General features: G+C 47.6%; 1 protein-coding gene across 1 annotated transcript in view; it reads right to left on the reverse strand.

Moving 5' to 3' along the window:
* RAD21 (RAD21 cohesin complex component) overlaps positions 1 to 26,225 on the reverse strand; it is a 359,826-nt gene that overhangs the window by 229,534 nt on the left and 104,067 nt on the right. The window contains exon 3 of the mRNA XM_069621538.1: positions 17,257 to 17,386. Within this exon, the coding sequence (XP_069477639.1) occupies positions 17,257 to 17,386 (130 nt within the window). The remainder of the gene's footprint in view (positions 1 to 17,256; positions 17,387 to 26,225) is intronic.

Consider the following 26,225-nt stretch of genomic DNA (forward strand, 5'->3'; position numbering starts at 1 on the left):
AAGACCTTCTAGTGAGGAACACTCTGACCTCTGCTGAAGTCTGCCCTAGAGGGTCCACCGATTGTCTCCAAGATCCAGATCTCCAACGCAGGGAAGGTTTTACTCCAGCTCGGTCAGCAGTAGCTGGCTCTACAGAGTCTGGTTGGTCCTCCCACTAAGCCTCAGCTGGGGAAGGGGGTCACTGGGTTGACCTGGGAAGTTCCTCTCAGGGATGTCCCTGTACTGTGTGTGAACAGGTTTAAGTTGAAGACCTTTCTTTCTCACAGAGATTTCTCTTTTGTCTCTTTACCTTTTCTGGAAATCGAAGGGTGGCTTTCCTCTGGACCAGGGTCATTGGAAATCTCGTAAACCTCCCACTTAGTCTCTCAAGGTTGCCTCGCTGGCCAATCTGTTTTGCTCTAGCTTCCTTTTGGCTGGGAGGCCTGGGGGGTACTAGATACAACTCCATGAGTTTTAAAATCATTTCACAACAGGATTCTCCCTGGCACTTCATTTGATATACTGACAGGAATTCTAACAGTCATTCTATTGCACTGGATGAGAGCTGGCAGAATAGGAACCATTTGGATAGGGCCGCCTGCAAGTTTAGTTTGACTTTTGGGTGCCTTAGCTACAGCCTCAACTTTGGAAAACCGTTCAACCACTGTAATGATAGCCCCAGTGTCTCTGTAAATGGAAACTAGACCCCTGACATCAATTACACTGTCCTTATAATATTCTACATTTTGTTTCCACAGACCCAAGGACACTAAAGAAACACTGGCTTGAACTCCAATGGGGTCTTCAGCCAGTAATTGAAAGTCGCCACTTTCCATTTGAACCTCTCCCTCAAGGATGAAGGCTAATGAGGCAGTGTGGACCCCTAGAGATGTACCCTTACATCTGGGATCCCCTTCACATGATTTACAGACCCACATACAAAACATTTCCCAAATGTTCTCTGGAATGGGGGTTTGTTGACCTCCCTCTGGTTTGGCACCAGAGGTTTCACTAGACTTACCAGGTTTCCCATGGAATTTACCCAGGCTATGTTTGTGGCCCTATTTGGATGGTTGGAATTTGAAATTCTCCTTTCCCTCTTTCTTGTGCTGCTTCTCCACTTCCTTCTTCCGAGTTGCTCCATGGTCCTTGTGAGTGGCCCTGTTGGCTACCCACAAGTCAGGAGCCTGTGCTAACGTTTTGGGATCAATCTCTATTTTGAATCAGCCAAGTGCTGCCTCAGCTCAGGAGAACAAGCAAAACTAAATAAAGATACTTCATTCCTTCAAAGGAGTTCACTTTGTAACCCTTAACCCAACCATCCAAGTTCATACCCAGGTAGCCTAAGGGGTATCAGTCTTTTTGAGGGGCCCCAACTCCATCACAGCCATTCAGGGGGAGCCTAGACATGAGCCATGGAATTAAATCATTCCCACTGTTTCCTTGAAGATCATAGGTGTATTGGATTGGCTGGGTACGTTTTGAATACATCAGGTTTAGGTTCATACATACTCACTGCTTCTTTGGGCAAGCAAGGCCTCTTGCGACTAAAGAGAAGCAGAATCAAGGGACACTCTTATTCATTTCATGTTGCATCGCCCTCTTCACGAGTTTGATATATTGATGTTTGGCTTCAGCCTGGGCATTTAGTTTGACTTTCTGGGCTTAAAACAGGGCTTTATGGGGTCCCAATGGAAATGGGCTGAGACATTAAGGGCAGGCTGTGGCAGAAAGGGTCTCTTGCCGAGGCTCTGACTCCTCTTGGAGCTTAACTCTAAACCTGCATCCTCATTTTCCACATTAGTTGGGCGAGTAGGTGTTACATCTAAAAATTATCTCCTTGACCCATAAGGCTCTCAACAATGCTGCTCCCAGTTACTTGACGGACAAAATAAAAAGAAAAACGTCCAACAGACCTACGAGAATTGCCAACTCCAACTGCCTGGTAGTACCCAGATTTAGACTTGCCAAAATTAGTGGTAATAGCTTCCCTGTGAGAGCTGCCAACTTGTGGAACGCGTTGCCACCCAACCTAAGAGTAGACCAACCTTTTTCACACTTCAGAAGGAACTTTATCAAACACATTAATGCTAATGCCTAGACACTGAATACGATTCCTTTCCACTGTACGAGTAACCTCTTCTCAATGGCACATAGGTACTACTAGCTACCTCTCATTATGCCTATATTGTATGTACATTCCTGCACATCTGAGTTTTGTACATTTATGTAATATTGTAAATTTTAATCATTGTAAATTTTATGCATGTAACATTGTAAGCTTCGCATATACTTTCTGCTGCGCCCGCTAACCTTTGGGTCTGCAGCGCATTATAAATAAACAAACATACAGGCCTACTACCCAAACTTTGGTGATTCAACAACCTTGTAATCAATTCACGTTTTTCCTTTCGGGGTCAGACCCCTGGTTTTGTACATCTCTTTCAGTTGATCTTCTGTCGGGACAATCAGGGCTGTAACATTGAAGTTAAGCATATTTGGCATGTTACAATTGCTTCACTTTTTTGGAGCTTAGCCTTGTGGCTGGTTTAATTGGGCACAAGTACAGCAAATAATCAATGTAACCACTCCAAGTCTATTCCACCAGTGTTGAGCATGAATTGATGTAGTAACCTTGTGGGAGACTACACAACACTTGTCCTGTTGGTATTAGGTAACCCACCTATTGGTATAGGTCTGTACTACACCAGTTGGTAGTGGGACTGAGCAGCCAGCCTCATCTCAATAGGGGTAAATGTGAGCTGTAGCAATGAAATCCACCAATACAACCAGCCAAGTAACAGTCTGCAGGGAGACGGGACAGCTAAAGTCAATTGGAGCAAAGTCTATGGAGCTGAGGAACTTCTTAGATAGTAAAAGTCTCGCACGAAGTTAGAGCTTGAAGAAAAATCACTGTAGGCTCACAAGCAATTATGCTTGTGAAAATTAGAGTTGAGATCAACTCTAAAAAAGCAGCTACTGCAAGTCTCAACTGAGAAGAGCAGGCTACAGACACTGAGATAAGTACCCTAAGTCCGAACAGTACCTTTGGTTAGAAGAGGGTCCAGCTGGCTTCTGTCTGGTTGCAGCGATGTAGATACTGTGTTCCTGGGCCTCAGTCGTGGGGACAAGAGGGAGGATGTCTGGGGATTCCTGCAGCAGTTACGGGCTCTTTTCAGATCAGCAGCACTTTGCGGTTTCAGCACTTGTTAAATAGCACCAGCGCGGATCTTGGACACCGGTTGGGCTGTCTTCACTCCTGGAGTCCAGCACTCTGGTGAGGTGACGAGCTCTGGTGATCCTGTTTCTGGAGGGTCCTCTGGAGTTTCCTGGAGCTTTTAGCCAGCTTACAGACGTTGCACTCGACTAACGATTTCTCAACCCCTGGCACTCGGTTCCTGCAGCAGCAAAGGAGTACAGCTAGTTGGGGGGAAGGTCTTCAGGCAATGTTCGTCTCAGGGTTAGTTGGTCCCACTAACCCAAGGGAAGAAGTCGTCCCTTCCTGGAGCTTCTCTTGTCGATTAGAAGTTTTAGCACACAGCAGGGCTTCAGCAGGCAGTTCAACAGTCCAGGAGGAAGCAGCAAGCTTCCTTCACTTCGTCGGGTGTTCTTCCAAGTGGTCAACTGAGTCTTCAGTCCAAAAACACCTCACATTTTAAGCAGGTTTTTCCCATTCATAAACAGCCTAGCTGTCACTCAAACAGCAGGGTTGATGTCCTGCTGGACAGCCAACCAATCAGGACTGGGTGCATTCAGGTTTCCCTAGAGACCACACAGGGCCGGGGCCTTCACTGGTGTGAAAGATCTGAAAAGTCCTTTGATAAACTCCTTGACATGTCAGTGGGACCAAAGTGAAGATCTTTCTGGTGAAATGGTTTATCAGGAGATAGCCGCCAGATCCCTCAGAGGGGTAATCTGTGACCGACACCACGTAGCAAAACACTTCCACTTGTGACCACAGCACTTCAAAATCGACAACACCCTTGGCAATGACCTCCTTGCAGTCCTCTGGCAATGCATACACTCCAAACTCTAGGGCTGCAGGAGCCAAGCCCTCAGGTTGAGCGAGCCTGGGTCGTGATGAAGGATTGCGCCACCTCCTCTGGTGAGAAGATCCAGAACCACTCGCAGCTTGACCAGATGCGATGCAGACAGGCTGAGGAGGTCTGGGTATCAAATCTGCCTCAGCCACACCAGGGCAATGTATCATCTTGCATCGACACTGTCAAAGTAGGTTGACTCATAGCAGGAGAGGACACTGAGCAAACGCGTACAGAAATCACCCGTCCATGGAAAAAAGCATGCATCCCCAAGCTCATCAGATGGTGGAATCTGCTGGCAAACTTATGGCACTTGGAATTTGTCGCTGTCGCAAAAAGATCGATCTTGGGTCTGCCCCACTTGACAAATAGGAGGTCCACCTGATCCTGACGAAGCTCCCACTTGTGGCAGGAGCCCAGTTCCCTGCTGAGGGAGTCTGCAATTGTGTTCTTGACTCCAGCCAGGTGGAGAGGGATGAAGAACATCCCCCTGTCCGACGGCCCAGCTTCCTTGGAGGGCTGGGGATCAAGCGCTCCCCCTGCTTCCTAATGTACACATGGTGGTGGTGTCTGAAGATCCTCACCACCTTGCCTTTCAGAGACAGGATAAACACCTTGATGGATCAGAACAATGCCCGTAGCTCCATGAAGTTCATATATAGATCCGTCTCCTCTGGGAGCCACAGGCCTCTGGTGTGCAGACATCTGGTGTGTGGTGTGCAGACATCTGGTGTGTGCTCCCATCACTCCAGGGAGGCGTACGTGGTAACAGTCTCCTGGTATGGCAGGGTTTGAAATGCGAACCCCCACCATACAATCGCCCGACAGAACAAGTCATTGAGCAGGATCTTGTCTGTTAAGCTTCCGGACACCTGTACCCAACGGCTGTCTCAGAATTCTGCAACCTGCAGAGCTGGACGAGGTAGATGAAGGACATCATCATGCCTAGTAACGACTTGATGGCCGGCACCATGGCCATCTTCATAAAAGACAACCGTTGCACCTTCCCTAGAATGGCTGCTATCCTCTCCTCTAAGGGCGACGTCAGGCAAGACACCATATGGAGTCTGGCGCCCTGGAACAGTAAGTTCTGTGATGGCGTGAAGCAGGACTTTGGATATTTGACAGAGAATCCCAGATCCATTAGTAGCCGGAAGGTCGCCTCTGTGTGCCTGACTAGCTCCTGCGATAGGGCGCAGATCAGCCAGTCGTCCAGGTACGGGTATACGTGAATGCCCTGTAGACTTAGATGGGCCACCAGCGGTGCCAGGCATTTCATGAACACTGTGGGGGCTGACTTCAAGCCAAAAGAGAGGGCCTTGAACTGGTAGTACCATCTCTGCACCACGAATCCTAAGTCGTCTTTTTTACAGTTGGCAGAGCATGTGCTGAAACAGGACCATCCTTAATTCTTGGGACTTTAGGTATTTGTTCAGATGTTGGTCTAGGATGGGCCTCCAGACCACTGTCAGAAAGAAAGTATTGGAATGGACTTTGGAGCAGTTGGGGAACTAGCTCTATTGCCCCTTTTCGCAGCATGGCACGTACCTCTACCAGGAGCCGAGGGATGTGCTGCTCCCGACGGGTAACCGGAGCGATCCGCGGACACCTGCGTTGAAACTCCAGGGTGTGTCCTTGGGCTAGAGTGTTCAGCAACCCATCTGTTAGTGGTGGTTTTGGGCCACTCGCTGACGAACTTAGTCAGCCGGCCTCCCACCAGGGTGCACGAGTGGGGGCCTAATGTCCCAACCAGTTCATGCTTGCTTCAGCACTGGTGTCCTGCCCTGCAGGCAACGCTGTCCTCTGCTACCGTAGGCCTGGGAACGGCCACTGTAGGCTTCCTGGGTTGTGGTCTGGAAGGCTGTTGGTACAAAGTTGAGAAACCCTTGGAGGAGTGAAAAAAGAAGAGCAGTGCTGCTCTAGAGTGCCCGGGGAACAGGCAGTCTCCATACTGCTTTGATGGCCTGGAGGGACTAGACGACTTTCCCAAACAGGTTGTCTGTCGAAGGGCATGTACAGCACCTTCGCCTGGACCTCCTGGCGAAATTTTGCGGCTTTCATCCAGCCTTGGCGACGAAGGCAGACACTGTTCCCCATTTGTCGGAGCCCCCCCCCCCCAGTCAGCGACGTCCAACGCCACTGATGGCGTGATTCAACGCCACTTCCCCCTTCCTGGAAGAGTGATTGCCTCCATCTCATCAGGGAGGAACTCAAGAATTGGCCCCAGCTTGTACCACAATTCTGTCGTACCTGGCCAGGATCGCCAATGTGTTGGCCTCCTAGATAGTGGACGCTGTGGTGTAAATCGCCTCTTTTCCCATGGTGTCCATCCTCCCCCCCCCCCCCTCGCTGTCCGTAGGGACCGAAGACTAGGAGAGGTTGGCTGACCGTTTTCTCACAGCCACTGATACCACAGATTCCGGTGATGGCTGCAACCTCAGACACTTGGGTGCAGAGTACAGCACCCTAGATTTCTTTTCCAGCCTATCCTGTTTGGCTGGAGTCGTGAAAGACCCTCATCCCAAAAATCGTCCAGAAGGGGCACTGCCACGATAGTCTTCCTCTTGGCCTCTGGTACAAGAAGCCCTCCTTGGTTTCTCCAGGAACCAGCTGCAATAGCTCAGAGGCTCTGGAGATCATGGCATGGAATAATATGATATGGCATTTATAACGCGCCTATACACAAGTGTTTCAAGGTGAGACGAGGCAAGGGAGGACAGACAATGATCCTACTAGGCCAGGTGTCATTCAGATCGAGCAAGTGCATGGGAGGGGGCAGGGACAGTGCAGTACATGAGAAAGATGATAATTAACGGGCAACAAGTGGCAAGTGCAATGTTAAGTGCCAACATCAGGTGTCAACGGCCGGTAGGGGGCCTGTAGGGATACAGAAACGGTCCCCTAGTGTAGGGGTTGCCAGGTGGGTGATGCTGGTTGGGATGGAGGGGAGGGGGGGGGGGGGGGAGAGGACCTGGGCCCGAGATCAGAGAGTGTCCAGGTCGCCAGTGCAGTTCTGGTAACAGCCAGGAGGTTAGCACAGGAGAGGAGGAGAAAAGGCGGAAGCAAAGAAAGGTTTTGAGGCGATTCCGGAACCGGAGATGGTTCTCCTCAAGTTTAAGGGAGGCTGTTCCAGAAGGAGACCCCAGCCGCAGAAAAAGATCTACCACCAACTCGTTGCTTGGAGAAGTAACTGACCCTGAGGGAGTTGGCGGTGGATGAGTGGATGAGCGAAGAGCTCGAGAAGGATTATACTTAGGAAGAGAGAGTTGAAGGTATTGAGGCCCCAGACAGCCTTGTGGACGATGCAGAGGGTTTTGAACTTCATCCATCTAGCCACTGGGAGCCAGTGCAGAGATTTCAGTCCTGGAGAGATACGATCCCTGGGATTGAGGCCAAGGACAAGTCTTTCAGTACTGTTCTAGATAAGTTGCAGAGGGTGGAGAGTAGAAGCAGGCAGATTTAGAAAGGCTGTTGCAATAGTCCAGCCCAGAGAGAACCAGAGCTCTGGAGACAGTGAGCTTCAGGGGGAAGGAGAGGAAAGTAAGAATACCTCTGAGGAGGTGCAGTTGGTAGTGTGACTTTTTTTTTTAGCCTCAAAGGTGTGACAGAAGAAGGGCCAAGAGAGTCGGGCCAGAGAGCTACAGGGAAGGGGGGGGGGGGGGTGTGCGGATGAGGAGAATCTTTATGGCATTAAGGCAGAGGTCATTGGCGGCACACCACTCCTGGACAGACAGCCAGTCATGGCTCTCTCATCTCTATGAGGGAAGAGGAGGAGGCCGAGGGTAGCCTGAAAATTAGCTGTGTCATCTGCATAACACTGAAAGTTGGGGCAGAGTGGTAATGCGGTGGGCAAGGAGTGCCAGGTATTGGTTGAAAAGCCAGGGAGAGAGGTTAGACCCCTGGGGGACACCACAGGTAGAGTAAAAGAGAGCGGACAGGAAGGACCCAAGTTGGACCTGGGAGGGTCAGAGAGCAAAGAAGTCAGCCAAGCCAGAGCCTGACCAGTGATACCCAGGTTATCACGGAGACGGTTGAGGAGGATGCCATGGTGGACATTATCAAAGGCAGAAGAGAGATCAAGCAGGATGAGGATGCAACAATCCCACCCCATCCAGTGGGGGGACACTGTGGATCATCCAAAGGTGGAGATTCACTGTCCGCTGTAACGATATCCTCACCATCCATCATCCTGGCTATATATGTCCACCCATACGAGTGTCTGGGTCTGCTGGGTGAGAAGGGACCCAATGTGGTGGCGGAAGTTGAAACGGCTGATCAGGGACCTGGGGAAACACTTACCAGAGCCGTAGGCATCCTCAACTGGATCTCTGACACCAAGTTGTGTAGCGTCCACAGAATATCCAAGGAAATGTCCCTTGGCTGAGATGGCAGAGCAGGAAACCTGAGCCCTGTGCTATCAGTCCTCTTCCACGTCCTTGTGGACCGGGTGCAAGGACTCCTGGTCTTCGTCCTCCGTGGACGAGACCTCCATGGCTTGGGCGACGGGCTAAAAGGACTGTTTCGGGGCCACCTCGTTCTTCCCTCCTCCCAACCCCCATCCCCTCCCACCTGCGGGTCTTGAACCCGTTTTCCCCACCTCCTGGCGTGTATGCAGACTTTGCCAGTCACTGCGGCGGTGTCGTGCCTTGTGGGTTAAGGAGATTTTCATTCTTAAAGCATTGCATAGACACCACGATTGTGGGTATCTGGTCCAGAAGTGGTCATTTTGCATTTAAAATTGTTGCAAATAATGCCATGCCAAAAATTCCCCACTTTCTGAAAATCAGTTTGACAGCGTGCGTTTCGTTCACACTTGTGTTCTTGCACAACCAGAATACTTAAGGTCTACTAGGCTTTTTGAACCTCCAGGACGTGCAGTGCTTGTAAAAACAAGCTTTGCCAGGGATGCACCAGTGCCAGTCTTACCGACATGATCGGCTTGGAAAGTCTCCCGCCCGGTTAATGGATCTAAAACATGGCTGTGGTGTTGGTCTTGGGAAGCACACTTGTTCTGCATTAGTGCTTGGAATCTGTGTAACATGTTCTTTACCTCCAATAGTTCCAGTTTATTGAGGAGGTGATTTGCCTGCTATAGCAATCATTTCCATTGGACAGAGGATGAAATGAGCTCCCCGTCCCAACAGTGAGGCATGTGTTGTAATCATCCCCTGCAAAGGCCAAATGAAAATGAGGAAGATACAAGACACCATCAACCACAAGAGCTGCACGGCTTTGCAGACAGAGGGACTGTTGGGACGGATACAGGAACCTCTGCCAGCAGTGTTCGCCATATCCATAGAAGTATGTCAGGGCTACCTCAGTTTAGCTGTGCTTGCAGAAACTGTTTTGGCTTGAAAGCTAGGTTTATCGAGAAGTGTAGTTGATGTAACAGAACAAATATAGTTCGAGTTACGTTGACACGGTTTGGGGCAACTCCATTTTATGAGCTAGTCGGCCAGATACAGGCACACTCAAATTCCTTATTTGCGTAAATGTAAATATACAAGGTGCCAAAGTAGAAGGCAGCACCTTGAATCCGATGTACAAGGGAATATGGAAATATGCATACCTCATTTCATACACTGGTTTTTAGAAACTTAATCCCTGTTGTAGATTTGTAAAACCACAAAATTGTTGCATGACCAATGTGTTTGCCTGCAATAAACCTAGCACTGGGCAAACTCATGGAGAAGCTGATCCACCCCCCTCTAACAGAGCCTCCATACCGAAATGGCCGGCTGCCTCCACAACCACCAGTCTGGTTTCAGGACTGTCAGAGGCACAGAAGCCGCTCTCCTGAACACCTGTGAAGACCTACTCTCCAACCTAGACTCCAACACTCCTGCTGATCTTCCTCGATCTCTGCTTTTGACAGTCAACAACTCCATCCTCAAACTGTCTCCATGATACCATAGGCATCACAGACTGGGCACTGGCGTGGCTGGCCTTCCTTTCAAATAGAGCTTGCCAAGTGCAAATAAGCCCTTCTCTCTCCACCACCCAACTATCTACCTGTGGCGTCCCTCAGGGCTCCATCTCATCGCCTTGGCTCTTCGTCATCTACATGGCCCCTCTGGCCCACTTTCTCCCCTCATTTCCAGTGTCACGCAGACAGCTCTTTGAAGCTGCTTTACTCTACCTCCTCCCTCATACCAGACTGACTGCAATACAGGCATGGTGCTCTGCCAATTATCTCTGCCTTAATGCCAGTAAGACCGATCCTTCTCACTGGGTTGCCTGCTCCTTGATTTCTCCCCCCCCCCCCCCACCCACCCACTCTGGCAAGACTCCCTGGGTCCTCACTCACTGGAGGCAAAAAAAAACCTTAGGACCATTTTAGGACTCCTCTCTCCGTTACGCACACCATAGACCTTGCCAAGAAGCCAAACTTTCAGTTACATCTTCTCAGGGGCATTCTACTTTTCCTCACCTTCCCCCAGAAGCCCAACATCTCCAGAGCTCTGGTTCTCTCTAGGCTGGACTACTGTAAATGGCCTCTTCCTCACCCTGTCTCTTTCCTCCCTTCGCCCCCCTTCAACTAATCCAGAATATAACAGACTGATCCTTTGCCTCAATTCCATGGACTGCATTTCTCCAGCCCTTAAACCTCCACTGGCTCCCGGTGACCACAAGGATCAAATTCAAGACCCTTTGCAACATCCACAAGGCTGTCTGGGGCCTGGGACCTCTACATCTAGCTTTCCCTCCCCAAATATCTCCCGGACAAAGTGCTTCGTTCTTCTGGCTACAATTCTCTGCAGGTCAAACACTTCTCCAAGCAGAGAGTGGGAGGTTCCTGGGCTGGATCCTCCTGCTGGAACAGCCTACCCCCCTCCTCAGACTTGAGCCAGATAATCGAGTTCCGCAGACTTCCCAAGAATTTTCCTTTCTCTTCATTCCCTCCCTCTTCTACTCCCCCCCCCCACCCACCCTCCCTTGCCAACTCCATCTGCTGCTGTGGCTTGTTCCCTTCAGAATCATACAGGGGCCAGTCCACCTCCCTACAAGTCCCCCCCAGAATCCTTTGCCAGCACTTGCCCTCAGGCTCCCTTTCCCGGACTAGCCCAAGTTGGTCCTCCTTTACTACACCCTTCCCTAGCACTTGCCGCCTTGGCCCCGCCCAGCACTTGCCCACCCACACCCATGGGGTACCCAACTCCGGCACTTCACCATCTGCCCGTTCCCCTTGCACACCTTGTCATGCACTTGCATGGTAGGATTGTCACAAGGCCAATATACATTTTTTCCTACTTTTGTATCACACATAGGTGCCATACAAATGGGCAATTAAAGAACAAATGTTCCCCCCTAAATGTCTATTTGTATTCAACTATTTTTACACAGAGCTTTCTGTTCACCGTCAGTGAGTTACCCTTCAAGGACCCTTTCATTTACATGTCATGCTAACAGCGAAGATGTAAAAGACCACAAGATTCTGTGAAGAAAGGGCCTTAGCGAAACAACTGTTGCCTCTCCTAGAGTGCTTGGTTGATGCCAAATAAACGTATCAATGTGACTTATTCTATGAAAGCATCTCATTCTTGGTTTATATACCAGGCAGAATTGAACTTTTAGGAGGATCTTACAACCTTGCTCCAATTTGCACCTTTTGACAATTGGTAGGTGGAAGAGATCAAACCAGCAGGTGAACGGATTTAGTTGACTCACATTTTCCATCCATACCTTTTGCTTTTTAGAACATAGCACTTTTTAGTAGAGACTGGGCTTTTGATGAAACCTGAACCATTTATTTTGATAGGTTTCGCATTGGCTGAAATACGATTGAAAGCACTGTACCATACATTAGATGACTACACATTAAATGGCTTTAAATTCCTAAAAATGACAAGGAAAAGAGCAAGGTGCGAAGTTTATAATCAAGCACATTAAGATTGGGAATATCTTATTTTTTGTATTTTCCATAATATAATACTCCGAAACATTTGGCCAAATGCTAATCAGACGAAAGCGCATTCTTAACATAGCCATGTTTGGAGTATCAAGAGGCGGTAGGGTAAAAATAATTGGTCCCAAAATGTTCTGGAGGTAGGCCCACAACAATTTTGCAGACCAACAGTAAACCCATCAGGTACTCAAGAGTGAAGGGTACTCTTACAATAAAGTGCAAAGAACACTGTATGGAGAGGTTGGTTTTCATTACAGCATTATTTCTGCTGTAAAACCGACCACATTCTCAGTAGCACATTCTGACTACATCTGGGGTAGAGGTTAGGCTCTGGAAAGCAGGGTCGAATTATTTCAAACCAGTAACTTGCACCTAGACCGCATGTCCATAACAAAACAAATTACAATGGATTTACAGAGTGCTGGCAGAACAGACAAAAGAATAATTGTTATATAAAGGCATGGGCTCTAGTTGATCACTTGAATCTCTTAAAACCAAAAAAATACGACGAACGGATCACAAAAGCCACCAACATTCTGAACAAACTATCCAACATCATAAACGAGATGAGAAATCCCCGGGATGCATCAAAACCCTGGTACAGTCAAAAAAAATTGCAATCTCAGATTTTAATAAAATCATTGACCTACACCAGAAGTATATCAACCAGACCGTGCACCATCCCATACCCATCCCGGGCTAGCAAAATCTACTAACCCACTAGCATTGGCTAGTACTTCTCAAGAAGGGACGAGTACCATTTGCATGACACTCCACCTTGCTAGCGAGTGTGGGAATGTTAGAAACTTTAATGTAAATGCACTTTGTTTGCAGTAAATGTCAAATACAAGTTTCACTGGGCATGGCTTTACAGCATTCCAGAAATATGAAGTGTGCTTATGGCGACAAGCACCAGTAACCTTGGGGCAAGTGCATTGCTCTATAAATACTACCGAAACAAGAAAGAAAACTACACGGCGAGATCACAAGCCAGAATTTGTAATAAATTTGCTGCAAAATGCAAGTTTATTTTATGCATTACAAAATGACACTGATCTCTAGCAAGCAGAGCACTCTCTAGCTAGGAGTGCATTCACCCAAACCCAGCCGGCCTCCATAGACTAAAGCTGTCACTGTCTCCCTTCTCTCACAACCCACCATTGAGAATCCTCTCCAACTCGCTGAACCCAACACCCTCTAACTCGCACACACCTAGCAATAAAACCCACTGTTTTATGCAGAGCAATACGCATTCATTTTACAATTGCGTAGAAAGCATTCCATATCAAACTATGTGCATTTCTATACTTGTGTATGTGCATACATAATTGCAACAAAGCATATTCATTTTGTACTAGTTCATGGTGACATTTTCTACATTCTAAGAACAGAACAAGCATATTGTGTCTCTTCGCATTGACACAGTCTAATTTGCAAAAACTAAAACCACCATCTCTTCGCAGTCAGCAAGGATATTTCCCCATCAGTCCGCTAAGAATCTCTTTATCAAAACATTTACACACTGTAAGGCTGCCATTTAGTGCACAGCAAGAAGCCAAATTCATAAATTGACAGACAACGCAGACCTCTAGCACGTAGAAACTAAGCTACAATGTGCTATACATGACAAGTGTAAATTTCTTAAAACTAAACTGTTTAACATGCACCACTTGTTCCACTGTAACCAAGGAACACACTGTAACCTGTTAACCAAATGAAACACTCCTGCGATTCTTGTCCCTACTCAAATGTATGTATACAATGCTGTGTTCATGTAACTAAGTAAGCTCTCTGCAACAGCGCCTCGATGCCCAAGGGCCGATTGTGCGCTTTACAAATGGAAATAAATGATTCTCAGCAAATATTGAACCATGATAGCATGGAACAAAACTATAGAGCTTAAACATAGCCTAATGCTAAACAGATGCAAATATTAATGCATGAATTAGTGGATGGATTTGCTCTTGGTAACCATCACAGAAAAATACATTTTCACAAACTATCCTTTTTATCATGCGATAATCCCGTCCAGGAATTCTAATATTTAGACATTAGTGTGGCAAGTCAAAACATGGATAAGAAACAAGCAAGTAGTAGGCTAAATACGTCAGGCATACTAAGGTAGTAACAGACATTTCAATAGTGCCACTGGGACAGTAATACCATTGAAAAAGCATAGTGACACTATTACTAGTGTGCTGGCAATCTACCATGAGCTGACAAGGGCGTCAGATCTCTGGAAACATGCACATAGCATGGAAACTAAACAAGCTCTAGTATTGTATACATTGGCAGTATCCCAATGATCACTGCAATAGTGAACAAAACGTGGTGCATTTATCCTAATAACCTGAATACATTGTTCTAACTGATGAATAGCAATTGGTGTAAATAGCAGATAGCAGGAAATATATCTCATCCTGGTGCTCATAATGCACTATCAAGCATGTGTACTCAAAAAGAAAACATAACATGGCGCAAGTGTTGCATGTGATACATGGACATGGGCAATCCGTTTTCTCTGATGTTGCACACAAGAGTTCCTAGTACTTCCAGTCATTAACAAGTGACCAAGTCTCTCTAGCTGACCAATGGTCGATGGACCTGATCATTCATGTAGCAAAACTGCGCACGTCCTCACATCTGCACAACCCAAACATGGGCAGTTCAGTTCCAGTGTCCAGCGGTGTGCAGTCAAAATATCGAAAAAATAATGCCGAAAAAAAAAGTTGCATTTTTTTAAATTTATATTTATTTTTTGGCTCTCACGTGTAAAAAAAAAAAGGAAAAAAAAGGGGGGTTGGGGGAGCCCCCCCCCCTCATTTCGAATAAAAAAGGTAAAAGAAATTAGACTTTTTTCTTCGATATTTTGACTATAAACCGTGTCCAGCATGTGGACATTCATCAGTTTCCATCAAGAAGCCTCACTGAATAAAGATCATTCATGGGATCAAACCTCTGCTCACTAAAACTCTCCTTGCAGGTCTAGTGGACGAATGTGTGCAGCCTGCTATCCCAGGATCACAGAACAGGCTGAAAACCTCACCCAAATGTCAAGAGCAAAACTCCTAAACCTGGGAAAAAAAAAAAACACAAGGATGGCTCCCCAATTGACCCCTGCCCACCCGACATCTATAAATCAACCCTTACACAGGACACACCATCACAATGCTACTTAAACCTCTTCAACCTAGCAATCTTAATGGGGAGAGTACTGTGAGCATTCAAATCTGTGTACATCAAAACACTCAAGGACACAAGGGGCAACATGAAGAGCTCACAAACTAGAGACTGATCTCCAACATTCCCTTATCCAGCAATTAGAGACTTCGGTCTACGAACAAACACTGGCACACAGAAAATCACCAACTATTGGACCAGACACAAGTCGGCTTCAGACTCACGAGAGGTATGTGGAGACATCACTTCTCTCTATAGGGGATAACCTAAAGACCAATGCAGTCTCCAATGATCGACAGTCAGCCATAACATCCTCATCAAGAGACTGAGAAGAAAAAAAAAAAACACAGACAGTTTCACTTGTTACAGCTACACCTAAATCTACAGAAATCGGTGAAGAAGAGAACACAACGTTAATAAACTGTCTCAAAGAACTCACCATCGGATGAACACCAAGAACCTCAAAATCAGCCCGGCAAGAAAGAAATCATGAATAGATCCAACAGCCAAGGAAGGAACCAGTACATCCCATGGCTCACAGAACTTGGAACAGCACCCACACCATCCAAAGTTGTCAAAAACCTTGGCATCCTAATTGACATCGAGCCAACCCTAGAACCACAAATAAACTAGAATAAAAGAAATGCTTCTTCAATCTACACACGATCGAAACATTTCTACCATTCCACCCCTTCACACATAAAACGCTGGGCATCATATCCCTCATGTCCAGGATAGACTACGCCAACAGCTTGTAACTCGGAATGCAGTATCATTTACTGAAGAAAATGCAACATATTCCGAACACAGCTGCCAGACTTTATAGTTAATTTATAATGCGCTTGTACGCAAGTGTGACAACGGAGGACAACACAAACTATTTTAGTAGACCTTGTGTCATTCAGATCGTGCAAGTGTGAGAACTAGGGGGAAAGGGAGGTGGAGGAAGCACAAACTCATGAAGGGATCACATCACTCCAGCGCTTAAGATGCTACATTGGCTCCCAATCAAAAAAAAAAATCCCCTTCAAAATAATGTGTATAAGAGCAATCCACGGCTTAGGAGCGGAATTCATACAAAAGAAAAATGCCCATCTACCAGCCGATTAGAACACTCAAATACAGCGACTACATCTGCATAAAACCTAAACCATACACGAGAAAAAACCCTGGTGGATCGGCATACTTTTGCTTAGCCATAAAACTTTGGAACTCCCTCCCCAGACAAATATGAACAGTGAAGGACCATCTACACTTCTAAAAACCTGGCACTTTGACACTGAACGGGACGAAAACAAGCCAACAACCACACCCCATGAAATTAACTAAAAATGACTGGGGAGTATGTCGGACCGAAGTGCAGAGCAGTAGAGAGGCCTCTGAATGGGAGGGAGACCCAGGTGAACCCATTCCCCCCCCATAGAGGGTCAAACCGGAAACAGGGGAGCGATGGGTCCAACTTAGTCAGACTACATATAGAGGGCCTGAGATGAAAAAGGAAAGCAAGTTCGGGGCACATGAGAAAGGGGAGTTGCTGTACACCAGTGTGTGCTAGGGAGGAAGGGACGTGGGCAGCAACTGGTCTAAACAATGGGGGTGGAGAAGGTAGTCCCACATCAGAATGTATGACTGGGTACAGGATATGTGCCGACGGCAGTGAAAACGAAACAGGGGTCGCAGAGGGAGATAGGGTACTGCCACTAACAAACCCTACTAAAAAAATAAAATGGGGGAAACAAACCTCATCCTTCTGCATGCTCCTCAAATTCTGAAGCAAACAACCATACTTCTACAGCACAAACCACATGCACTTCACTACACCACAACGAAACAAACCACACTGAGCCTAGCCCAACAGCAAAACATGTACGTTCACCTAACGGTGTAAACCCAACTGAAGCTGCCAACAGCACAACACAGATATCTTGTCCTTTTCTCCTGCTTGGGCCTACTAATTTATCCCCCCTCCCCCCGCCTTACAGATCTGCCAAGAAACAGGTGGCAACAGGGCACCATACAAGGACTTTTAACATAACATGGTGTGCTCAATGGTACTAATCCATGTTGCAAAACACAAACGCCACATTAAAAATAAAATGCACATTTTAATAATCCCGAAAGTGAAATTGGAAACTGATCTTTAAACAATACCTGGACGAAAAGCCATCTTGATTTTAATGAAAGCTTCATTGCAATCTGCAAGAAGATATTTTGCCTTTCTGTGATAGATTCGTACTACTCCCAATAAGAGATGTCCTGAAGTCCGAAGAGCCATCTTCACCTGAAACGAAACAAATCTATGAGAGATTTGAAGTGGTAGACATAGGTTGGTTGTCCAAAAAGATAGTCAGAAAACATGCATTAAATTACTGCAGCAACTCAATACAATGTTTGCATTACACAGAACACTAGAGGCAGGACAAAATAACTAATTGGCTGTATATTGAATGTAAACACCTACAGTACACATGCCCTGTGGACACTTGGCCTCTGGGCCTCTCCCAGATCGCCAACTAGCCCATCGGGCAGGGGGCCAGTCCATGCTCAGACAATTTGCCAGCATATGTAGGGCTTTTAGTCATTCCTCAGAAACACCAGGCCATCCGATCTGGCCAAAGAGCACTGCCCATGGCCAGTTCGTGGACAACCGTTAGCACTGTGGAACTGGCCCATGGGCTTCAGGCATGAGGACCTTGCAGCATTAATTACTTCCATCCTGTCTACCCTTACATTAGCTAATTTTGTACATATTTCAATGCAAAGCCAATGTTATTTTCAAAATGCATAAAGCCTTCCGTTCAAATTTCTACACGAGTTGCTGAAATAACTCAAACATTTAGGATGAGCACCACAAGATTTAGCTTGGCGTCATACATTGATTGGAAAGTGTGCTTAGAAATGTCCATATTTGGATCATAATCCTCCTTGCCTCGCACAAGAGGTCCATGGATCTTGGTGGCAAATGTATATGGCCAAAATGACTGCAGGAGGTCGACTGCCAAAACCATAAAGGTCCTGAGGTATTTCATCTACCAATGTTGCTGTTTTTGTTGGCCGCAGATTGGACATTGGTGTACGCACTGACATTCTCATGAGGGTACCACGTTTATCTTGGCCACAATAGAGCAATGAGAATCAGTGTTAATGTAGTAATTTGTGTACCATTCTGAAGCAGTTGTGTCAGAAGAGTATGCAAATATCACTGCCAGGCCCTATATAGTACGTTCTACAACAACCGGCGTTACCATAACCTGGACATGAAGGCTGCTTATTTTGCGTTCGCATTTGCAAACAGGTCCACTAACACATGAGACGTGTTGCAACAATGTGTCTTATAATGTTGTTTTACGTTCCTGCTGAAGTACTGCTTAGATTGCCTGAAAGGCAGTTGTGCTCTTCTGGCACATGCTGCACCTTAATGAAATTGTGTCTGACGCAGCAGTGGCATATTTGAGCGAGAAGACTCGTTTTTATCATGTGCCACGCCGTTTATGTAAAACATGACCATGGTATTGTCTGCGTTGATAAGCACACACTCGGGAGTTGGGTCTGGAAGGCGTACATGGCCATTTTGATTGAAACGGGCTGTAACACATTTGTGCTGTGTCCATGCACACCATTATGTCTTTGACAATGCAGGCTCCCCCCACCAACAGACCTGTGAGGGGGAGGTGGGGGTGTGGGTCAGTGGTAATTATTTGTACTGGCATATTGTTGAAGGGTCTCATCCTTCAGCATATTTGGCTCGGTCCACGAGGCCTGTGGCCATAGTGATGACTGCATGCAGTGACGTACCAATGAATATGCAGAAAGACATTATTCCCAATTGTTTTATGACCTGGTAAGATTAAAGACGTGCATTACTTACCGTAATAGCATTTCTGCTTATTGTATCGAAAGACAAGAAAAGAAAAGGCCCTGTGCTCAGCCACCTCGCATCACCTGTTCTCCAACCCAGATCCCAAACCTTGTGCCGCCCCCACCCCCTGTTATAGCACCCAACCCAGTCTTGGCACTATTCCCCTCCTCCCCATGTCTACCTCCACCACCCCTGTGCCCTCCATGGACCACCCCTGTGCCCTCCATGGACCACCCCCTACCTTCAACCGATCACCACCCCAAGCCCTCCACTGGCCACCCTCTCCCTCAGCCTAATACCACTCCCTCCCTTTCAACAATCCCCGCCTCGACCAAACAAGCACTCCCAACCAAACCCCACCACATCTCTTGCATTCTCATCAACGCCAGGTCAGTCTCTAAAAACAAATGTAACATCAATGACCTTATCACAGACAAAAACCACAACATCCTTTTTATCAGAGACCTGGTTTGCCAACGACGAACCTGTTGCATACGAGCTGTCTCCCTTAGCTCTCCCCGGGTGCAACAACCAGATTGTTCTGAATAGATCAAGAAGAGGTGGAGGACTAGCAATCCTACTCAAACACCAATTTCCACCGCTCATCAAGGACACCTTAGCGAGCACCACAGATTATGAAGCCCTTCTTGTAAAACCCACCCCACCTCTCACCCACCAGTTCCCATACCTTCCAACTAGTTTCAACTACCTTCAACCCACATCCAGCGCTCACCATCCTAGGTTATTTCAACATCTGGGTTGACTCCTTTAAACCCCCATCACAACCTAGAAGCCTTCAACCCAACATTTCTCTGCCCACCCACAATGGAGGCCACACCCTTAATGCAGTCTTCAGCCCTTTCAGCTGTAGACCGTGCCCAGGGCTGCGCACAGCGACCACCGACCACCGACCTCTCACCCCACTCGGGAACAAAGTCGTTTATCACCCCGGGTCTAGTGAACTAGCTAAACCCACTCTCACCACCCCCTCCAAGAAGCCTTTCCTTCGCCTCCCCAATCAAACTTTACCACTGGCTCCCCAGCCCCCTTGCACCTCTTACCCCATCTCACAACAGCCCTCTCAAACCAGGCCCCACACCCAGGTGGAACACAAGCAACCTCAAATTGCTAAAACCCATGTAGCACCATCTGGAACAGACCTGGAGAACTAACCCGACCGCTCAAAACAAAACCGCCATAGCAAGACTAACAAGGGCCTACAGATTGGAAATCATAAAAACCAGGAAAGCATTCTATGGTAGCAGAATCTTGGAACTCTTGCAACCCAAGCTAGGAACTGTATACAGTCCTCTCTGAATTGAATTCTCCAAGTTGCTCTATCGCCCACCCTACTCCCAATCCCTATGCGATTCCTGATCAGAACATTTCCACATCGCCAACGACATTCTCTCATCTCTAAAATAGAAATAATGCCCATGCCCCGCTCCCTCCCCATCCAAACTGCCCCGATGCAAACCTTTGTGCCTCTTTCTCTTCAATATCATGAGTTCCTCTCGCTCCTAGCACAAAGCCACCAGTCAGGTTCTTCTGAGACCCTTGCCCGCCCACCCTCAAAAACATCCTAGCCTCAACCTGTGCAAGCAGCATCCCATGCTCAATCCTTAACCAAATAACCCCTCCCCCTCCCCCAACATTGGGAATCTTCCTCAAGCCTTAAAAACCTCCCACAAACAGCTCAAAAAACCTACGCTAAACCCACTCCTTCCCCAGAACTACTGCCCTATTTCCAACACCTGCTTCGTGGCCACACTCGTGGACCGCAAAGCATACAAGCAACTCGGCCATTTCACTGAAGCAAACCACCTCCTCGACCCTGCCCAATCTGGCTTCAGATCCCTCTGAGAAACAGTCCTCCTAGTGTCTGTTTGGGACGACCTATAAAAAACAGGCGCTTTATTTAATGCATCGTACCTTCCTGCAGGTGTAGCTATAAAATTCAAGGGACATGTCCCATTTGATACGCCCCCCCCCCTTTTCCCACCTTATTCACCCTTCAACCACCCCTTAACTCTTTGGATCTCTTATTCATCTCCACCTCTCGCTCAAGCACTAATACTACTGTTACAACATCCATATCTATTCACTCAATTGTTTCCACCATCTCCTTTCCACCCTGAACTTTCCTCACCAAAGGAAATTTAAACCTTCTGCCATTCCCCTTCGACGAGTTCTCACTCTCCTTCACACCGGATGCCTCTTCCACCAAAACTGCCTTCTCCAGCTTCCAACCGCTACTGGAACTTAAGAACCAACTAGGTAAAATAATGGATGAAGTAAAGCCTGCGCTTCTCTTCCTTCTTGACCTATGTGCAGCATTTGAATTGGTGGACCACTCGACACTCTGCAGCCAACTCATCAAATTAGCCCAATTCTCCCAGGAAGCTATTGCCCGGGTTACCTCCTTCCTTGAAGGGAGAGCCATGAAGGTATTCTCATAACAGGTCTGCGCCAATCCTACCACCTTACACTGCAGAGTCCCACAAGGCTCATGCACATCATCTACACTGTACAATCTCTTTACTCTACTGTGCGTCAACGATCTAGACAATCTCGGCATATCATACACAAACTATGCCGACGGTACCCAAGTGCTCCTTCCTCACTAGCTCCCATGAAACGAACGCAGAAGCACTCTGCAAAGTCTACTCCACCAACAAAGCATGGATGGCAGCCAATGGATTATGCCTCAATGGGGATAAAACTGAGCTCCTCATAGTAGGCCCCAATGAAACGGTCAACAAGCTTGACAAACAATACAAGTCCTTCAGCACTGACAACTCCCAAATTCTTGTCTCAGCAGCAGTCAAAACCCTTAGGGTACACATTGATTCCATACTCTCAATGACTCGCCAAGTCAGAGCCATTGTCTCTTCACCCTCTTGCACAAATAAATTAATAAATGCGGTCAAACCATACTTATCCACAACAAAATTGCCTCTCCATTGTGAGAGCCACCATTGGAGCCAAATTGGACTACTGTAATATCCTATTTGCCGGCACCACCTCCAAAAATTTGAATCGACCCCAAGTCATCCAAAATAATGCGCTTAGGGTTGCCCTTCGCATTCCCAAAAGAGATCAGTGCCAGACAAAAGGCACACTGGCTGCCAGTCAAAGAAAGGATATTCTTCAAGACTCTGTCCTTAACACCCAAATACCTCTCCCTCACAGCCCCCACCCTTTACCTGGTAGAAATAATCAGAGCAACCTCCTCCAGACCCAAAAGGTCAGTACTCCAATCAGCTAAAAATCCCCACCTTCAAAAGGGCCAAAGCAGGAGGGGCCCGTTTCACAAAATTAGACATCCAATCTAGCATTCCGCAAAGCACTCAAAAGTGAACTAGCTCACCCAATACTCTCTGCCCAGCACACCCAGCACCATCTATCCCCCCCACATGAGGAACAGGCATCTTGAATGGTGTTTTGCGTGTGTTAGTCTAGTCACTCACCCTGCACCCTTGAGATGTCCTGCCCGCCAGCTCTGTTACCTCAACCCTATAGCATGTATGTTGGCACTTTTTGCAGTCTGTCTTTCTAACTGCTGCCTTCTGTCATTCTATCTCGCACCTATCTGCCAACAGGTTCACTGTAACCAAGAACCACAGACGTGTGCTCCTCACTTTTTTCTGTGCAACTAAGTAAGCACTGCTCTAACAACGCCACAATGCACCAGGGCCGCTTTATAAATTCAAATAAATTCTCAGTTCCCACTGATTATCTTCACCCAAAGACTTGGCTTCCTTTGACAATGGGTCACCCCATTCACACACCCTCTCCACACAGACATGCGTCAAGCTGTTGCGCAAATGGAGGCGTACCCACTCGCATGAAGACCTGCAACTATCACTCTGCCCTGAACTCTCACATCCACTCTTGATAAAACAAAAAGGGAATTCTACCTAACCCTCATTGACTCACTCAGCCATCCTCGCCAGCTACAGGGCACCCTAAACTAACAGCTAAATCTATGACTCGGCTGCACTCACAGCCAATGACCTACCTGAATACTTAGCTGTAAAAATGTACAAACTAAGACTAGCCTTCCTCATACTCCCTCCTACATTTTATACTATGCTTACTCTACCATCATTCTCTGCTTCCATCTCCCACTTTAGTAAGACTAATACCGAAGTGCTCTCTACGGATGAAAGCTAACCCCTCGTTACCCCCTCACACCCTCCTGCTTCTCAGCTGGTCAAGACTATTGCGCCTTTAGTGGCCTTACCTTGCTGAACTCTAGCCATACTTTGATTCAGCTTGCTTTCCCTCTGTTTTCTAAACAGCCATGGTCATTCCTCTCCAAAAAAGCAGCTCACATTCGTCCTGCACCTCTCCATCTGCACTACCCTAAAGTTTTCGAAAAGGGTTGTGTTCAACTGTCTTAATTTTTTAGACATCCATGTTAGGCAAGATTGTATGCAGTACCCATTGGGTGCACTACAACAACCCTGACCTCCTGGCAATAGGAACCCAACCTTTGGTATAAGCTTGTACTACGCAGGTCGGTTGCATGTTGAGCAGCCAGGCTGATCTCAAGAGGGGTCAATGTGAGCTGTAGGAGAGTCACAGATTCACAGTGACAAGTATTCAAATAAACATTTACACAAAGTTTCTTGAATAAACAATTATCAGTTTGAATAACCCTGCTTCAGAACGGGGCAACATAACCGTAACACTCAAATAAACTACAAAGCAAAATATTATTATAATATGGCACAAGAGATCTCAAATATTTCACACAGCAGGTAAGTACTTTTGTAAACCCCCAACGCAAAGTTAGTTAACCCTTTCCTGGAAGGAAGACCAAACATTCACAGAGGGAAGAAGAGTCATTCAGGGAGTCAGGCTAAGCCCAAGTCAATTTGAGCAAAAGTTTAGGTGAAACTGAAGCACTTCTCAGGAGGTAGGTGAAAGTCTTACACAATATTTTAAAATTCTTTGAAGAATTCAAAGTTGGGCAACAAGCTGTTTAGGCTTGTGAAGTAAAGAAGTTGTCAGCAACTCTACAGCGCAACAACAAGTTTCACCAACAGAGAACAAGTATAGTTACACGACAAGAGGTACGTTCTTAGCTGTACAGTACCTTTAGGTTGAAGAAAAATGCAGCAGATTACTTCTGTTCCTGTGCAACTTTGCAGATCCTGGTGTTCCTGGGCCTCAGTCGTGGGGACAAGAGGGAAGACTTCTGGGGACTCCTGCACTCAATAGGTCGGTTACTGACCGCAACCGGCAATCTTCAAACAAGTAGCACTTCGGTGTTTCAGCTCCTCACGTCTACCGCAAATAGCAACACTGCGGTTTACTGTCGTCGAGATGGTCTTTCCTTGCATCTGGGGTCCAACACTCTGTTGTGGCTCAGGCTCCGTCCTGCTTCCTGCGAGTCTGGAGGATCTTCCTGGAGCTCTTGGCAAGCTTAAAAGCAACGCACACAATCTGGTGTTCCTTTCCCTGGTGTTTCGGTTTCCAGCAGCAACTATGGAAATTCAACCAGCTCTGAGAGGATGTCCAGGTGGATTACTTCGGAGTTGACTGGGCCCACCAACTCAAGGGGAGAAGTGGTCCTTGCAGGGGCTTCTGTCGATATGAATTTGGAGTTTCAGCACTGCAGCAGGGCTTCACCAGGCGAACCAACGGTCCAGGAGTTGCAGCAGACGTCCTCTTCAAGTAGTTCTTCGGTTCTTTTGTCCAGTGGTCGACTGCCTTCCAAGCCAAAAAGACTCTTATGCAGGTTTCTCCCATTCATTCCAGCCCAGCTGTCGGTAACCTAGCAGGGTGGCTGTCCTTGCTGGACAGTCAGCCGGCCTTCACCACAGGGTAAATTTGGGTCTCATAGGCGACCAAGCAAAGAGTTTCGGGCACCTCCCTCACTTCCAGCCCCCACCAGACACACTGGAGCCAGAGGCGGGCTTCACTCATGAATCCCACCAAAGGCAAAGCGAACAAAGGGACCAAACCTGGTTTGACGCGCAAGAAGGACCTTTCCAAAAAGGAATGGCGAAAACAGACCAGCACCATTTTGACAAAAATGGCCCCCTTGGGTGCTTTTACTGCAGTTGCGAACACAACCCGTGGTAAATGCACACCACGGTGGTTAAAGGTAAACCTCTGCCACCAGCCATTCAGTGAGGAAAGGCCAACGTAAAAAATGTTGCATGGCAAACTAGACAAAGGGGATACCAAGTAACCCCCACCAGCACCTTATTGTAAGAGTGTGTGCTGGGTCTAGAAAGTTTCACTTTACTGTCCTTGGAAACAGTTTAACCAAGAGAAGGTATTTAAACCTTGCCACTGCTGTGTGACACAATGTAAGGAACAAGTTACTTACCTGTAACTGTTGTTCTCCAGCATGGGTCTGCTATGGGCTCAATGGCACGTTTCTTGAGCATCACCCTTATCTCGAGCAGCAGTTGAGGGACGTGGTTTTCCTTCCTGGCCACGGGAGGAATGCGGGGACACTTCTTCAGGAATACGAGCATGTGTCCCTGGGCCAGGGCATCCAGCACCCAACGGTCGGTGGAGATGGACTTCCACACGCTGACGAACACGCTGACTAACTTCGTCAGCCGGCCTCCCATCGGGGTGCTTCGGTGGGGGCCCAACGCAATGGCCGGTTCAGTCTTGCTTGGAGGCCGCCTTGGCCTCCCTGGCGACGTCGGCAGATTCACTGGGATTGCCTCGCCCCCCGTCTTCTTGCGACGAGGAGCGGGCCGCCTGGCGGTATGTCGAGGAGTCGCTGCCGAATCCTTTGGAGGCACCTTGCTTGCCTCCGGAGGTCCGAAAGGGCAGCCGTCGTTGCTGCAGAACTCCCAAGGCCCGAGCCGTCTCCGTGTCGGTCTTGATGGCTTGGAGTGACTCGTCCACAGTCTTCCCAAACAGATTGTTCCCGTCGAAGGGCATGTCCAAAACCTTGGTTTGCACGTCCTGACGGAAATTCGTCGCTTTGAGCCATCCTCGCCGTCGAGGCAAACGCTGTTGCCCAACTGGCAGAAACCGTGTCGGCAATATCTGTGGCCACCATTATGGCGTGGTCCGACGCCACCTCACCTTCCTGTAAGATCGCTAGGGCCTCTGCCCTTTTAGTCCAACAGGGGGGCGATCTTGAACCACAGCTCCCTGTCGTAGCGGGCCACAATCGCTAGGGCATTGGCTGCCTTGATCGTCGTCACCGAGATGACTCGTCGTCCCATGGCATCCAGTTTCTTTTCCCTCGCCGTCCGGCGTGGAAGACGAAGTTGAAGCC

The sequence above is a fragment of the Ambystoma mexicanum genome, chromosome 5q (assembly GCF_040938575.1).
Source record: "Ambystoma mexicanum isolate Mex_15411 chromosome 5q, UKY_AmexF1_1, whole genome shotgun sequence".
NCBI classification, from domain to species: domain Eukaryota; kingdom Metazoa; phylum Chordata; class Amphibia; order Caudata; family Ambystomatidae; genus Ambystoma; species Ambystoma mexicanum.